General features: G+C 41.4%; 1 protein-coding gene across 4 annotated transcripts in view; it reads right to left on the reverse strand.

Moving 5' to 3' along the window:
- Positions 1–934: 934 nt before the first annotated feature.
- Positions 935–17,338, reverse strand: part of LOC145454245 (matrilin-1-like) — a 29,534-nt gene continuing 13,130 nt past the window's right edge. Inside the window, exons 4-27 of one of the 4 annotated variants that reach the window (XM_080332244.1) lie at positions 14,678–14,695; positions 14,588–14,623; positions 14,480–14,515; positions 14,318–14,353; positions 14,209–14,253; positions 14,092–14,145; positions 13,994–14,029; positions 13,881–13,931; positions 13,658–13,693; positions 13,551–13,586; positions 13,437–13,490; positions 13,330–13,374; positions 13,137–13,271; positions 12,937–13,020; positions 12,810–12,881; positions 12,215–12,302; positions 10,697–11,293; positions 10,058–10,078; positions 5,474–5,747; positions 5,036–5,201; positions 4,398–4,470; positions 3,796–3,966; positions 2,103–2,171; positions 935–1,387 (exon numbers count right to left, since the gene is read on the reverse strand). In XM_080332244.1, the coding sequence (XP_080188370.1) occupies positions 1,323–1,387; positions 2,103–2,171; positions 3,796–3,966; positions 4,398–4,470; positions 5,036–5,201; positions 5,474–5,747; positions 10,058–10,078; positions 10,697–11,293; positions 12,215–12,302; positions 12,810–12,881; positions 12,937–13,020; positions 13,137–13,271; positions 13,330–13,374; positions 13,437–13,490; positions 13,551–13,586; positions 13,658–13,693; positions 13,881–13,931; positions 13,994–14,029; positions 14,092–14,145; positions 14,209–14,238 (2,157 nt within the window). In that variant the 5' untranslated portion in view covers positions 14,239–14,253; positions 14,318–14,353; positions 14,480–14,515; positions 14,588–14,623; positions 14,678–14,695 and the 3' untranslated portion in view covers positions 935–1,322. The remainder of the gene's footprint in view (positions 1,388–2,102; positions 2,172–3,795; positions 3,967–4,397; positions 4,471–5,035; positions 5,202–5,473; positions 5,748–10,057; positions 10,079–10,696; positions 11,294–12,214; positions 12,303–12,809; positions 12,882–12,936; positions 13,021–13,136; positions 13,272–13,329; positions 13,375–13,436; positions 13,491–13,550; positions 13,587–13,657; positions 13,694–13,880; positions 13,932–13,993; positions 14,030–14,091; positions 14,146–14,208; positions 14,254–14,317; positions 14,354–14,479; positions 14,516–14,587; positions 14,624–14,677; positions 14,696–17,338) is intronic. The other 3 variants (XM_080332246.1, XM_080332247.1, XM_080332245.1) reach the window with 3 other exon arrangements.

A 17,338-nucleotide genomic window follows, 5' to 3' on the forward strand; every position in this document is an offset into this window, starting at 1 on the left:
GAATAAGCCGTCTTCAAGTGCATATTTTGGCCGTGTTTATTGAATATATCCCACTAGACCAGTGGTTCCCAACCTTTTTCGACTCATCGCCCCCTTATCAAGCTTGACACAAATTTTCGCCCCCCCCCCCAATTTATGGATCCGTAAAATTGGTCGTATAAGCGGGAAATTTATTCACCTAACTCTGATCGCTGGTGAATTGACTAAAACAAAGGGTCATTTTTCCGAGGACATGCTGAACTTTCTGTTGAGTTCATATGCAGAATAAGCCGCCTTCACGTGCACATTTGGTCGTGTTAATTAAATATATCTTACTGGACGTTTGAACAGTTTCGTCCCCCAGTCACCTGCTTTGGTATTTTCGCCCCAGTAACTCTCAAAATCGTCCATGCTTGGAACCACTGTCTTAAACGAAAGTTACTGTCGCAGTCGCACTGATGCAGAAGATTCACGAGACCAGTAACCAACTTCCCGTTTTATAAAGAACTGGGAATTGATATGATCATCGAAACAGTACTCATAGTACACCTGTCACGGTGGTTTGGTCTAGATCTATGGTTGGTCATGCTCGAGTCACCTCGCCGCATGCGAGAAGAAACTGGATCAGAAATCATTCTTCCCGAAAGCGGCCGTGGTGTAAACAGGGCATCCACGCCGCTCTGAATCTGACTCTAATTAATGTTATTTCTCATTTAGAGTATCTGCCAGCGTATTTTTTAACGATATGCTATAGTCTGGGTTGTTTGATCGCCATTCTACAATACACACAAATGGAAACTTATTGTGTCCGGACTATATGTAGTCAGTTAGAAATCGAAGTCAGTTATACTCGCAGCGATTGCTCCAGTCCAACTCGCCGTCGAGTTGTATCAGTCTCTGTGAAGGACTGATTGTGTTGTCAACAAGGACAACACCTTTGTATTGACTAAAGCTCTCATTCTAAGTCATTTTGTATTTTCCGAAATTGGTTTTATAATTCAAATAAAAAAAGTTTTTCAGCAAGAGAGTAAATAATTCCTTATACGTATTAATTATAATGTTATAATGATGATAATCAAGGATGGTATTGGATCCATTTCATCACCCTACATTGGTTGATGCAAGATGCTATATATGTGACATAGACATAAAATGCGCATTATTGCCATGCTCAATCAATCAAGACGTGTTTCGGATAAAGCTTCGTCAAAACATTCGACAGCATATATATATATACTTGAGTACAACAATGGCCTAGTAGCTGCACATACAGCAGATAATGCATTTGAAGAAACGGCAAAAACTATTCAGATGCCTAAAAAGGGGAAAGTCCCTGGAACTCATCAAGATAGTTCACTGGGCTCTTCGTCTTCATCATCGTATACCGATCCACCAGAGGTTTCTTCGTCTGCGAAAAATATCATTTGCCGATTATTGCGTATTCTCAGCAGGGTAGTTATTAAATCACGTGGTTCCGAGTCAAAAATAATACTTTGATTTCCGCATACAATGCGAACAAGTGTATCGTCACGAAACCAAAATAAACTTGTCCACCCGTCCACATATTTGAATCGTGTCTATGATTTTCGTTGCTATCTTAACCTGAGACAGTTGTTACCCTCAATTCCAGGCTTGAATACTAAAGCTTTCATGCGACCTATGATACGAGGAATTCTTATAACAATGTTTCCAATATCGCTATTTCGAAACGTGGTGGATCGTATGCTCACTGTCATGCTGGCAGGATTGCATTAGTTTAATCGAAAGTGTTGTTGATTTACCCATACGTATTTCCTTGTAGCTTTACTGTTATGCTACAAACTACTATATGTGTCCCAAATGCGAGAATCCGCTTTTGGGTACCGTAATCTTATAAGTCTTCGAGTCTTTTTAAGTGTCGATAAACAAGATCCTGCCAGTTATGGTGTTATATCAATTAACAGACATAAAACCGGCTGCTCTCATGCTCGCGCTACATACGACGCGCTGATGATATCACCAATGAATTTTCTAACGGACACCGATAATGATGCAATAAATGATGAGAGGAAGGGTGGAAAAGGTAGAGAGATGGTAATTGCAATGAAAGGTAATGATGAGAACCGAAATAAATCTATTCCAACCTCTTGTAGTATCTTCATCATCATCCCCGTACGAGATATGCTGAATGGGCTCTCCCAAGTCGTCATAAACTGAAGTTTGTGCCAACGTTATAAGTTTCATTCGAAGAGGATTATGCAAAAGATAGATGGCAGAGGTAAACAACACATGGCGACAGAGCGAGTGAGTACGCAATCAGTAAGTTGGACGAGATGATGAAGCGGCAATGTTACGAGCGATTTAGTGAGATCGTCTATTCGGAAAATTGTTAGTAACAGCAACAATGAAGCATGCATGACACCTCCCGCCAATTGAACCGGTGTGTGTTCTTAACTCCCATATCGTTTTGCTTTTTAGGTACATTGTACCGCAATATACGTCATAGGTCAGTTATTAAATATACACTATACACGCTACTTGTGACAAATGAGCTAAGCATAAAAAATAGACCTGAAGGCGACTGGCAGTGTTTTCGTCTTTGATTTCCAAAGTTATGACAATGTATCACCCAAACTAATATTCCCCGAGACATTGCCTTAGTCTCTGAAGGGATCTAAGTAAGTGACAATACGCATGTAAAACATGTATAAAACGGTAAGAGTAAGGTTAGCGGTTATCTGATTAATGTCAGATTCGGAACGTAGCAGCAGGTCGTGACAGCACTCCGTCAGCCCCCCTAAAAAACGTTGGTCTTGGGCCCCATATAAGGTGAAAAACCGAGCTTCTGGGGGAGGCTTCGCCCGCCAGACACCCCTCAGGCCATATACGCTGTTTGCCGCTACTTATCATCTACATTGGGTGTCCGTTAAGTGAGCGAGCTTATGTCACCTAAACGCGCGAGGCTCGAATTTTTTTAATAATTCATGATTGAATCGCTCAGTATATGATCGGGAATTGCATATATATCGCTATCAATTTCTATCCTCCCTCTGCTCACGTAATCAGATTTACCGGTAGGGCTGAGGGAGGTGTGTTTGAAAATGTAGGGCCCCTAAATGATAATTAAACATCTTCGGGCGTACCCGTTGGTATAATGACTTCGTTACATGATGCTATTTCGGGACCTCCTAGCTCCTATCTGCTATGTCAAAAAAAGATATTGAAATCGCCCGAACGTACTAAACTAAAAGACGTACACGATTTCAAATTGGTATTTCTTTACTGGCCAATAATGTTTCCTCGAGATGGCATTAGTCTTGTGGGGCCCAGATCGCCAGGACCGGAACATTTTGCGCCAGCCATCTAGGCACCTATGGACAATTAAACATAATGTATATTTATCGAAGTTTTCGGTTAGAACAAGGGCAGTCCTTTTCGGCCAATGTCTTCTCGCTTCTTATCGTTCTGGCACACGTCTAGGAGTCGCATGTTACATGGCCTATAACTTTATATGTCTCGGTGCGTCGTGACGCGGTAATAGCCGACGCCGAAGTGTCCATTTCTATATATGATGCGTATTTTTGTTGGGGGAAGGGCACTCAATAATCAAGATATTTGTCAACATTAAATCGGGCGCACCGCGAATGTTATTTTGAAAAAAATAACTCTATGATTTCTGTTAATTCACGAAATAATTTTGGGCCCCCTTCGATCTCGGGCCCCCAATTGGTGGGTTTGTGGTGCGGAAGTTACGGTCCTGCGCAGCAGTAATCACAGTCAATGAACTTGGCACAGTTGTTCACAAACCAAATTTGGTATTTCATCATATACATTTACCGATATAGTTTCCCTCAACGCTGGCACAGATTCCCTTCAATATATCCTCCTTGATGCTATCAATAGCGTCGTAAGAGCTAACACTGAATATTTTGTCCGGAGAAGAAGCGATATCCCTCAACTCCTGTTGGATCGACGTACCAGTCACTCCGACAGCCAATACGCTCACACCTGTTCAGAGTTCATAAATAATGGATGCATGATTTTAGAAATATACTATCACCAATAAAATTGTTAAATAGTCTTAAATGGATTTACGCGCTGCACCAATCACAGTCCTCAAGTCACATTACAGGGCATAAAATCAAGTAAGGCCGGGTCGTTCGGTTCGGAAATCTGACATTCTGACAATAATCAATAATTTCCGCCGATTGTCTACAAACACACCTAATGATTTTAATGCTATACAGTACATGTACCATGTCACAAATTGGCTAACGAAAATCGGGTTTCCTGACACACCGGAAAATCTATTACCCTGACACTACACGGTAAGGAACCACTTGCATCGATAATAATGGACACTATTAAATACACTGCAGAAGAAAAACAAGCTGACAAGCATCACTCGACACTAAAGTAGTAATATGCTTAGTATGTACCTGCTTCGTGCAAAGCTAGAGCAGATTCTCTTACGTCATCTTGGCTTCTACCGTCCGTAAATACGATGGCAACCTGTGGAAAAATGTACAATGGCTCAATGCATATCCGGACATTGTAAGAGGTTCGTATCCAGTATTATTTTGTACCCATAAACGAATGTTTGAGTTATGGTAAATACTCGTAGTCCGTACATTCAAAGGGAACGTTTGACTTGAAGAGAAAGAGAAAGGATGCAGCAAATAAATCGTTCTGGTTGTGTACACCTGAAGGAACTTCTCTGTCTTGCAATTGGATTGTTCTATTAAGATGCCGAAAATGCAGACTATTTATTTTTGCTTTATTTCCTTGCTGTAACTAAGCGGCATTTCCATTTCATATTAGTAATGAAATAACAAATAACATGAATTAGTTGAATGGGAGTTAATAAGTAACAAAGCAAACTAGATTCTATTTATTTTAGAGGGAAATATATACCAGAACATCCACTTCGGTTTTTTTAAATAATATTTTTCTCATAGATCACTGTTCGCCACTTGTGTGTTTCAGAGGGCAGTGTCCCAGTCACTATGATGAGTTATATAGGCTATATAGATAGTCTATGTCACGAGGGGTGCGGCATCAAATGCAAATTCATTACCTGTGGGACTCTTGCTCGACTACCGGAGTTTCTTATGCCCTTGAATTCTTCTCCGATTGTGTCCAAGGCATTGCCGGTCCGGGTATCCCCAGTTATATATGTCATCCCAGTGATTGCGTCTATTACAGCTTGTCTGTTTATTGATTGCTCGAAGCTCAGTTCGGTCCTGTCAATAAATGAAGATTGATAAAAGTTTTTTTTCAACAATATCCTCGCATGTTGAGTTTCCGGCTAACTTTAACCTTTCTCTGTTCTGGGTGGCGTTGGTTAACAACTTCACCATGGCCACTCAATATCGTTATAAAAATAAATCACTTGGATTTCTGAGACACGGATTGGTCATGCGATGTGCTTCGTCTTCATTATATTGCGATTTGTATGATAATTGAATGTTGAAATACCAAGTACAACTCGAAAGGAAGAAGACGCTTCACAAACCTTGTTCTGTCGTTGTATTGAACGACGGAGATTCGGAAGCCCTTGGAACTGGTGGGTACGAAACTCTCAATTGTGTCGCTAAGAAATTGCCGAAGTATGTTGAAATCTTCGTCACCTACTGACGAACTTCCGTCTATCAGGAATGCGATGTCCGCGCTACTGTCGGCGCATTGTGTGAACCCGTCACGTGTTGACCCATCGCCTCTACTTGGGGGACGGGTGATTGGGGGAGGCGTAGGCTCCTTCCAGTCTGGTCTGGTCGTAGTTGTTGTTTCTTCGAATTGTAATTGAAACCGTTATGTATAAGCCAGTTATGTGTAATCGAGCCGCTGTGGTATTTTGTCTCGTTCGCTGTACAAGAGATCATATAATTTCGAAAAAGGTCAATTTCAAGTCAGAACTCGATGTGGTGTGTGCTCGATTTAATTTAATCTGGATATACTATCCCAACTCTTTACTAATTAGAAATACAGAGAGCAAACCAAGGTATGAATTTAACAGCTTAGAACAGGGGTCTCCAACACGCGGCCCGCGAGGTCCTATTTTGCGGCCCGCGACCTGATTTGAAAAAAATTCAGAAAAACGCTTAGTAAATCATGTTGAAACGCTAAAATTGATTTCAGTTGAAACATAATGTTGTTGTTTTTCAAAGTGAGCCATTCTATGTGCCCACTATCACTATTACTCACTAGTTGATACGGCTTCGGCATGGTAATATCATTCCATGGATGAAGAATTTGCTGGTACGAATGGGCATATTGCCTTGTCGTGCAATGGCCCACCACTGCCAAGACCGAGACGCCTGCAAAACGACTTCGGGCGCTCCAAAAGACCATGCTTTACGAGGAGATAGTTGTCTAGCAAGTAGGCCTATACCGTGTATAGCTAACCCCAATATTGATTCTTCAATCCATGGGTGGCCAATCTGCAGCAGTAGAAGGAAAATTATGCGGCTGTCGACACTTATAATAACAACCCTACGTTTTCGCAGATACCCACTGCATCAGCTGTATCTGGGAATCTGATCACATTGGCCGAGAAAGGATAAATATTTTATAGTAATATGTGAAACTATACTAATATTTATTGACGAAATTCACTCATGAACATGAAAAATTTTTCGCGCTTCGCGCGACTGCAGATTGGTTCTCTGTGGCTCTTTACAACATAACTACTAACGATTTGGTGCGCATAGTAAGCCGATATGTGCATATAGATTAGTTCGGAGTGTACCGGCAATGGACATGGACATGATAACGTGGGTATTTGGCCCCAGCTAGTTTATCACGACTAACCACCGGTATGCGGCCGCAGGCTACATGAGTACGCGAAATGCGGCCGTGAATTACAAAAATGTTGGCCACCCCTGTTTTAGCGGCTAAAGAGTGTTGTCATTGTCAGGTATCGTGTACAGCTCATAGTCCAAAATATAATGACCTTGATGATCATGATACTTTTTGTTGTATTTGTGTTTGTTCAATAAAATATTAGTTCTTTTGTGGTGACTATAACCGTCGCCTATGTTAGAAAGCACAGCGTTGTAATAACGTAGAGTTATCAGACGTGGTTGTTGAACTGCGTTGCCTACTTTTATATCGATATTGATGTCATGCGGCCCGCGGCCTCCAGGAAATTGGTAAAGTGGCCCGCGACCTATTTTGAGTTGGCGACCCCTGGCTTAGAACCTCACGCCTATAATCTTTGTTGCAAGAGATTTCATTCTTGATCGCACGACTATGAGAAACTATGTGGTTTGAATGAAACCGTTCTTATAATTTGAATTTAAATTGTGCCCGCAGATTCGCAATCTTGATCCGAATGTGATCGCGGATGTAAATGTTGGTCTTACAGCTGGAAAGGCTAAGTTTCAGGCATTTTTCCGCGCTATATCTGCTTCTGGCTGTCGATCTACCACTAATTGTAGGCTACATCATAATGATGCATATCTAATTATTGTTTTTCTAAAAATAGCAGCAAGTGGGTCGTAACAACTCTTACAGTTAAAGGCTATCAGAAATAGAAATCCAGAACTCAAGATCACCTGTTTCATGACAAGTTCACATGCAAAGTTAATGTAGTTCAGCATTTTAAAAACCTGGAACATGTATATACCCCTCACCCCTACGACATGCTTGAATCATGCAAATATATAACCTAGAACTGAACACATATGCATTAACTTTCTAAATCGGTTTCGAACGACCATTCCTTTCCTCCTGACCGATCGAATGCCAATGATGTGCTTTTCATTTTGTTTAATATGAATTTATTCTGTTACTCAGTGCCAAGAACCACAGGAATTAACCTATAAACCGGAACAGGATGTGAATCCAGACGCAGTATCAATAGAATCAATTCGATTGTTCATAAGAATCAACAGACTTTAGATCTTTCAGATGTAAGCATTGAATGAGTCCGGGTCATGGTGGATATCGTGAAATACAGGGAAATGTCAATCAGTCATGAACATTATGCAATTACACTGATAAGGAATTGAAGATACCGGTGATGGTCATGCCTGAGTCTGATTACGACGTACATATTTATATTGCATTTAGCTATTGTTTAGTATGTACCACCAGGACAACGCGCGAAAGTACAAAAAATTTGCAAACACACCGCTCTGTGGGCTTGGAATACACGGAAATTGCGCGTTTTCGTCTTTCAGAAAAATTCAATATACACATATGACTTCACTTATGAAACTAAACAGATATGCTATCAGCGAAGTCAACATAAAAAGCGACGTTACCAATTTGAAGAAGATCGCAATTAGAGTTAGATTATTTAGTAAAGAGTATACTTGAAGTCGAAGTAACCTAATGGAACTATTCGTAATTATCGATAACTTTGAAGTGATTCAGGAAAAGTCGGTAAAATAGCTGAAGCAGCGTCACGAAATAGAGAGTTAATATTTGAATTCGCTTCAGTCTTTTTCGGTGTCTTCTTAGCTTTCTATTATTGGCGGCTTGAACGCTGATTTCTTTTGGTGTGTGTGGTGGCGATGTCCTTCAGTGTGGCGTCTGCGACGTCGACTGACTATTGGAAAAGTAAGGAGAATCATGTCACGATTACGTCAGAAATAAGTTAAACTGTTAACGATCGTTTTCATTGCAGTAACGAGGATGCCTCGATGCATCATTTTCGATTTCTCCCACTTATCCAACAGTCTAGCGATGTCGCGTCTTTACTGTTATGATTGAAATGGATTTTAGGGTCTTCCATTATGCGATATGGTGTATGTCATTGTGTTGTGAGACAAGTGTTGTTAATCTACATGCGGGTGTTCCGATTCACGGTGTGTTAAATCAGTGTTTGGATTTCGCGAAGAAGCGGGCGCATTTTGTCGTATTCGATCGATCATTAGGAAGTCGGGTTGCGATAACTCAACGCGCATCTTCGTTACTGCAATGTATTAATGTATGAAGCATGCGATACTCATATCAATATGAATATATAATATATATATGGAAGTTATGGACGAATTCCTAGTCTAATGGAGAAATAGTATTCCAATTTCTATCATAGACTGATGGCCATGCCGTTATATTGCAACGGAAAAGTATGCACACGATCTCAGATAATCATGCAAATGTATAGATGGATATCACACACAAATTATTAAAGGTTTAGTAAGATTACAGCATCAGAATCAATCACAGTTTAGCAAGGACAAATGCATTTAATAGATTACAACCTCTCTCTTGTTTCAGGTAGGGCGAGAGAATGATTATTGGGAATGCACGGTATCTCAAAAGTGCTTTGTGCTACTGCGATATGCGTGTATTGAGCGATGCCAAGTAGTTGGTAGTTGACAACATACACTAAAACTGCCATAATTAGGTACCGCGAACTAACGCAGTCAACGCAATCGAGAGTCTAAGGGCGGAGATAATAAAGTTGGATTAGCAATGAAGTCGATTATCTCGTACGTCAGGATTTATCAACCCAGGATTAAGGACACCAGTTGATCGCAGCGCATAAAGTTAGTGTTAATCTCATGATTTAACAAACCGGATCAAACTATAGATAATTAGTTATGTATAAAAACTGCGTACTATTCCTACGCACAAATATTTCCGATATTTAACTCCTAGGTAATGGCTGCACTAAACAATCAACGAATTATGTACCCGCCATTGCATAGATATATCAATATTCTATAATCCGTTTCTTAGCTGTAACGTACGAATTGGACACGACTTTCATTTCGCGATGATGATAATTCTAGCTACTGCAGTGGCAGTATCGTTATCAGCATGCTGCTGTTTCATTCAACAAATTGACAACTGACTGCCTCTAACGCGTTTTCGGATTATGTTGTAACAGATAACGCCACTGGATTGAGAACTCGGGACACCTCGACTAACCATCGCGCGTAACCGTTTCCAACTTGGTGCGTCGCGATTGGCAGTATTTAATCACACGATTAGCATTCTTCCGGGTCGGCTAACTTTATTATCTTCGCCCGAAATGCGTCCCGATTAGCAGTTTGTAATCACATGATTAGCGTTCTCCCGGATCATCTAACTTTATTATCTCCGCTTGAAGTGGGTTTATGCAAGGCTACCAAATCATTCTCACCTCCACCTGGCCGCCCTTGTCCTGTGATGTGACGAATATAAAAATAGAATATGAGATATGCCGAAGAAATATAGGCATGGTCGAAAAGCAATGCATTCACTAGTTCATGCAATGTGCTACAAGCATGGGATATTTATTTCGCGCAGGCAGTTTAAGGATCTTATTATAATAACTCATGCGTGTCATTGTAGTTTTCATAATATTGGCTAAGTCTAGTTGAACCTACTGTAATTAATCCGCCTCGCCTCATTTCATTACAGTCTAAATCGGAAACAGTGCTAAGTGCTAACCATGCGTATGTGGGTGCGCTATGTAGTATTACCAGCGCTAGACGTACGGCGAGACGCATTGTACGTTGTGTTCAAGTGTTCATTCGTAACACAGTGAAGTAATTGTGTCCATTCAAAGTGAGAATGTTGTCGGTGGGTGTATCCGTCAAAGTTTCAAGTACTTCGGACAATTATCGGATTCAGAGAGGTATGATGTGGAATCCACATCAAGAAACGATAAGATCTTGATTCCATAAGCAATAGCAGGTATTCATTCCCAAAATTGGTAGCAATCTACTGCACCCATTTCAGCAGGCAATGATTTTGATTCAACGGCGGATTACCGGCCCGTGTCAAAACCACGATTTACCTTCTTGGATACTCCTACAACTTGCTTCTACAATTCTGTCAATGATGCCGGCGAGTGACGTAAAGTCGTCAACCGATATCGGGCTGCTCTTGTATGCGAAATCTTGGAGTTGCTCTTCGTGAATCTTTTCCCCGATACCAACCGCCAGCATGAGATCGTAATCGTTTCTGGCCGTGTCGATCGCTTGCTGATCGCGGTCTTCGCTCGCGTCGCCGTCGCTCATGGTGACGAGAATCTTGTAGGAATTATCTCTCGTGTGCGGTGTCACGTCACTGTTGACGTATCTCAGTCCTTTGTATGTTTTCGTGCCGGATCGCATCTGGTCAATGCTTTCCACCGCCTCGCTTATTTCATCTGAGGAGACCTGTACCAGTTGGTGCACTTCTGTTTCCACGTTCTCGGAAAATTGCACGACGTCGACTTGGAGTTTCTGGGTTCGGTTTGCGGGCTCGAACCTATCCACCGTCTTCAAAATCCAGTCTTGAACGGCGTTGAAGTCGTCACGGTCGATTGAGTCGCTTCCGTCGATTAGAAACACGAGATCGACAGGGTATTCTGAGCACTGGGTGTCCGTCAAGTCAGAAACTGTGGGTTGGTGTGCGGAGGTTACGATTAGATGTATGAAATAATAACGAATGGGCCTTCAGAATCGTGCGTTTAGGATTTCGGTTATCACCCTACGTATCGATTCTAGTATCGACAATAAAATCAAAGTGAAAATGGCATTGATTGTACTATACTTAGGAATTCGCGTACTTCATTCACATCCGTTTTTGTTGTAACCGGTCAGTGTTTTATGCTTTAGACGTGACTTACAGTGACTTATTTCATCATAACTAGTTATGGTGTTTCGGTGCAGTGTATCCAGGATACAGGTTAATGGTATTTATAGACTTTATCGAAAACGCATGCATCCGATTCGATCAAGCAACATTGAACATTGACACAACGTAGTGACTGTTGGTGTTGATGACGGACTCAATATGCTGAAATTCCAACGATGCATCCGGATTTCTACTTCGTGTAAGGTTATAAACCTGGTTGGCAAACACATTACATGCGCATATGGCCATTCTCTTCACTCAGTCTCTTACCGCATTCTGAAAAGAAAATATAAATCAGATTATAAATAATATAACAAATAACCTGCATGACACGCCGGCGCAACCAGCAGTGGGAATATGTCCGAAATATGTAATACGATGAAGCATAGCCTATTGTACGCGCGCCTGATACCAATGTAATCTATGTGCTGTATCTAATTCATAATGTTGTACCGGATTTGAGCATCAAATTTTAAATTTATGTATCATCTTGTTATCACAAGTCCACACACAGCCGCTACGTGAATTCTTCAAAATCCACATTTAAATTCCTATTCATCCCAGATGTTATATAGCCTATACATATATCTCCCAAATATCTCTATATCGAACTGTTTGATGTAATGTTTGAGCTATATGTTCCGAGTTTACTATATATTCGTGTTGCGTGTTTAGTTATATCCATCACCTCCAGGGAGAAGTTCCCGGATGATCTCCACCAATTGTGCACGCATCGCATCAAGGTCGATCCTGCCTTCTTCCCCCTTCTGGCCTGGAAGACCCTTAATATGATGCAAATAAATGAGGATTGATAGCCGCCCATCTCCATCGACATATTGGGGTGCATGCTCACTATATCATAGCATGCGGCCTACTTATGAAATAAGCTGGTATAAAGAATCCACCGAAGTAACATCCCGTTGTCTTTTACAGTTACCTAATTCTATCGTGATGGCATGCCTCGAATTTACTCGCCAAGGTTTACAAGATAGAAACGATGACTAAAATGACTCTGGTGTTAGACACGATTGCTATCCCTAGCACATATGGCGGTTATTTGTTCATTGGTAGGGACCAAATTATCACACAAGCAAAGTTTAAAAGTCATCCAAGGGGCTGCTCTGTATTTAAATCAAAAGAAGGTCAGGCTATATGGTCAATTTTTTCTGTCCCGCGATCCGCAATTACTTCATCGCCGTATTAAGCACCCTATATTAGTTTGCTGGGCCCTTCACTACAATCTATTATGATGTTTTGGTGTGTTAGAACACCAGCCTTAAGCTACTTACTCTGGGTCCTTGCCTCCCACGAGTTCCTTCCAATCCATCGGCACCATTTCGTCCCGGAATTCCGCGTTCTCCCTATGAGGAATATTTTTATGGTGATCGTTCGATGCCTCTGCTTTTTTACAATTACCTTAGGTCCTCTGGGTCCTTCCGGTCCTCTTGGTCCAGGCACATCTGAATCCGCGCCGTCTCTTCCCGGTAAACCGCGTTCACCCTGAAAAACTCTTTTCAGACACCCGGATTCGATATATTTATGCAGTCAGTCATTATCTACTGATGTAGCCGAAGACATTTTAGTCCCGACTTTATTCCATCATCTGCTGCAGTTACCTGAGGACCTTCAGGACCACTCGGTCCGCGTGGCCCAGTCGGACCATCTTCTCCATTTCTACCTGGTTCTCCCCGAGAACCCTTTTGGCCAGGTACGCCTTCGGGGCCACTGGGCCCCTGTATTCCGGTTGGACCCTAATATGGAAATCTGGTGGTGAAACCTGACATTTACGATTCGGGCAATCTATCTTACGGCTTCTCCATCGACACCATCGATCCCAGGAAGACCAGGTTCTCCCTATATCAGGAGTAATGACATGGTAATATCTGTGAGTATCGATGAAAAACAGCTTTCATTACCTTCGACCCAGCAGGTCCTGGTTTACCACACAGCCCCCTGTTTCCTTTCGGTCCCTATAGAAACGAGAATGGGGAACTCTGGTCGTGTCACATTCATAATTCTTGTTTTCTTACCTCATTTCCCGGTCTTCCGACAGTACCATCGTCACCCTATAAACACAATTGTATCAGTTGTATGGAAATATACCGTTATTGTGATAATAATCAACAGAAATGTCTACCTTGTCTCCCCTTTCACCTGGCTCGCCCGTCATGCCCTAAAATAATGATGAAAGATATACTGATAAAATTGTCATAATAACATTAGCATTTGATTGATTGAATCTGGTTAACGACGAACATGTCGGCTGTGGTAGGGTAACCCTGTCGAATAGTCTTGTACCGATAAAACGGTAACAAGTCGCAGGTAGATACTGTGCCTTCTTGGAGTCGTAATCACCGTACCTTAATACCGATTCCTGGTTCTCCTTTGGGACCTATGGGTCCGATAGGGCCCTGAAAAGAAAACATTGTAGATTACCATTAAACTAGCATTAGCACCTTAAAGTTATACTTACTATGTCCCCGTCAGCGCCTGTGTCACCTTTCAACCCCTGTAAGATTCAAATAACATGTCACATCTACTCTAAACCTGAAGGTGTGGGAAGATGTTTACTCGATCACCAGGGGAACCCTTTTCACCCTCGTCGCCTTTTCCCCCAACATTTCCCTGTAAATTTATTGTAAAATGCAGTTATTTTCTATATCAACTGATGCATATAATTAAGACTACCTTTTGTCCCACTTCTCCTTGGGGTCCCATTGGTCCAATTTCGCCCTGTAGGAAAAAGTCACATTAATTTGTTTTGTATAAATCCACGTGCATCAATATTTGTACATACGATTGGACCTTCTATGCCGGGTTCTCCTTTTGGGCCCTGTGATAAGAAGTTAGTATAAACATTGCTATTTCAGTGCAACAGAACAATATGATCACGAAATTATGTAGCGAGTTGCATCGAAGTTTGTCATCACCGTTCGGAGGGGGAATGTAATTAACTTACTTGTGGTCCTTCAATACCGTCCTCTCCAACGTCTCCCTAACGGTAAAAAAATTTCAAGGTCTGTCTCCGTGACATTATGGTTGATGAAATAAATATTATGAATCCTACTTTGTCTCCTTGAGGACCGACGTCACCTTTTCCACCCTAGATCAAAATTTATGTCACGATTTGTCGCAGTGGCCTCATGAAAGAACTTACCTTTTGTCCTTGGATACCCTGAAACGAGATAATTTCTAGAATGAGATACGTGGATTATTACAGGAAAATATCAAAGTAAAGTTATACCGACGCTATTAAGGGCGGACCAATGCTACTTCAATTAGAAGTGCAAATGTTTGATTGGTACTCATGGATCAGGGGTTCCCAACCAGTGGGGAATTCCCCACTGGTTGGGAATTCAATGGTTTCCGGTGGGGAATAGACGCATTTGTTATATATTATATACAGATAGTCTACATATTTACAGTAACTAGTTAACTGCTCTGGAATGTATGCATCGAAAATTATTAATTGAAAGTGTCCTTGGAGGACGCCTAAATGTCCTCTTTTAGGAGAATTTTTCCTCTTAAAAGGATTTAAATGCCACGAAAAATGCGGGAGCGATTTGGCGAACGTCACAGTTACGTAAAAATTGGGAGCCGAGTCAAAGTGATGACCTATTTTTGTTAAGTCGACCCAATACTATCGTTAGAAAAATTTTCAAAATCCCCAGTTTTCTTGGAGCTTTCAGAATTTATAAAAGGTGTTTTCTTTTTAGGACCTCAAAATAGGGTAACCCTATTATAAAAGGTACATAGGAGTTTTGCGTAGTGGGGAATGAAGACTCGGGATAAATCTGAAGACAAAAAGGTTGGGAACCTCTGTCATAAATGGTCATTGGTCAGTAACGAAGTACTTCTAAGTTTTCGAAGTACTCAAGAGTAGTTAGTATGATCGGTCGTGGTGTGCCATTGTGGCTTATGGGTGCGGTCGCACATCGTATGGAAAACTCGTGGTGGCACATCGTACTTTTGGACCCCCCTCTCGGTCGCACATCGTAATGTGTTCTTATGGATGCGCTCGCACGTCGTACTTTCAGGTATAGGCTGCGTTGGCATGTCGTATTGGAAACTCGTGTTGGCACATCGTACTTTTAGGTATAGGCTGCGTTGGCATGTCGTATTGGAAACTCGTGTTGGCACATCGTACTTTTAGGTATAGGCATCTGTCGCACGTCGTACTTTCGCGTGTCGTATTTCGCGTATAGGCAGTGGTGGTGATTCACAATGTGTTCTTATGGGTGCGTCGGCATATCGTACTTTCGGGTATAGGCATCTCTCGACTGGTGTTGGATATGTATCAAGTAAATAGTCACGTGATTGACTCTTAGTTAATGTGTATATCCCAAATTATTATATATGACCAATTTGAAGTAATCCCAACGTTTACGGTGAGTGCGACAATGATATATCGTTATTCTTATGGATGCGGTGACACGGTGACGTAGCTGATATAGACGCAACATGATAACGTTACAGGTATAGGGATCGCTCACAGGATTCTACTTAAAGACGTCATAGTTGAGTCGCGACAAATGACCGATCGTGTTCTAACTCAAGTCTTTTCGCGCTGTGCCTATTGATTTCTACGTAACCTGAATAGTACTTCCAGATCGGATTATTCGCACCCTGTATACCGATGTTTCGCACCTACAGAATAGTCTGCTGTTCACAGTCGCAACAAGAATCACAAGTATACACATTACACATTCGTTGAATTTATTACTCTGAAATCAAACTCTTCACAAAAGCACGCACAATCGTATCATTCACTTTTTTATCATCGCCAAAATTATTCACGTATTCCTTGGCTGAAAATCCTTGAGCTCTTTTTATCAAGAATGCTATAGCATGATCTCCGCACACATCCGAAGTTTTACTTTGTAACTGTTTCCCAGTCACGGAAAATTCATCCGGCTCCAGGAATTCGATTATCTGAGGTTTTAGTGGTCCGAAACCTAGTGAATCATGAAAATGAGTATCGTCATCTCTGTATATACACACCCAGTGAGATCCAGGCAAACTCGATTCATCGTAATTAATGATGATAGCGAATTTTCTGCTAGTTGGTTTCTTTGGTAATTGGTCTACTGGATAAGTTCCTAGACATAGACTTTGTGTGTCAGGGTGGTTATAGAGAATATCATTAATCTCAGACAGAGCCGGCGTAGACGGTGATTCCAACACCAACAACATGCTAACACTCCAAATAGGTGTGAAATAGTTTGCAAAGCCTCGCAATCGCTGACAACATAATGTCTCGGTCATAGCCATCTTTTGCGACTTGGCGCTACAGACATCGATCGCTCAAGCGTTGAAATTTTCGTAAGCAGTTTGTCACAGAACCGGATTTCACTGGTAAAATTTAATAAGTAACGAATAACAGAACCGTCGCAGCGGGTGATTGGAATACCGACAAATTATCACTTATTTCTGATCCAACCCTAATCCTTTGGGAAGTTGACGCTTATTCAAAAAGGTGTGAAATAATTGTAAAACCCTACGTCACTGACAGGACAATGCATTAGACATAGCGATCTAGTTATAGCACGGGTCGGAATCCATTCGCGAGATGTTCTATAGGCAAATTGAGATAATCCGAGACCGAATATTTTGACTTTGGCGTAGTGTGAATTGAAATAGGATTGACAAACATGACTACCATCTTTCCAAGTACCATTTCGATATTATACACACATTGATTTGAAACAAGTAATGGAACATTACAACTCTATTCACGATCCGACTTTCGGTTTGTCAAAGAGACATTTTAACATCTTACCATACTCAAAAGAATTATTCATAATATTAACCGGTGTTA

This window comes from Botryllus schlosseri, chromosome 13 (genome assembly GCF_051294905.1).
Source record: "Botryllus schlosseri isolate E-star chromosome 13, Bs_hap1, whole genome shotgun sequence".
Taxonomy (NCBI): domain Eukaryota; kingdom Metazoa; phylum Chordata; class Ascidiacea; order Stolidobranchia; family Styelidae; genus Botryllus; species Botryllus schlosseri.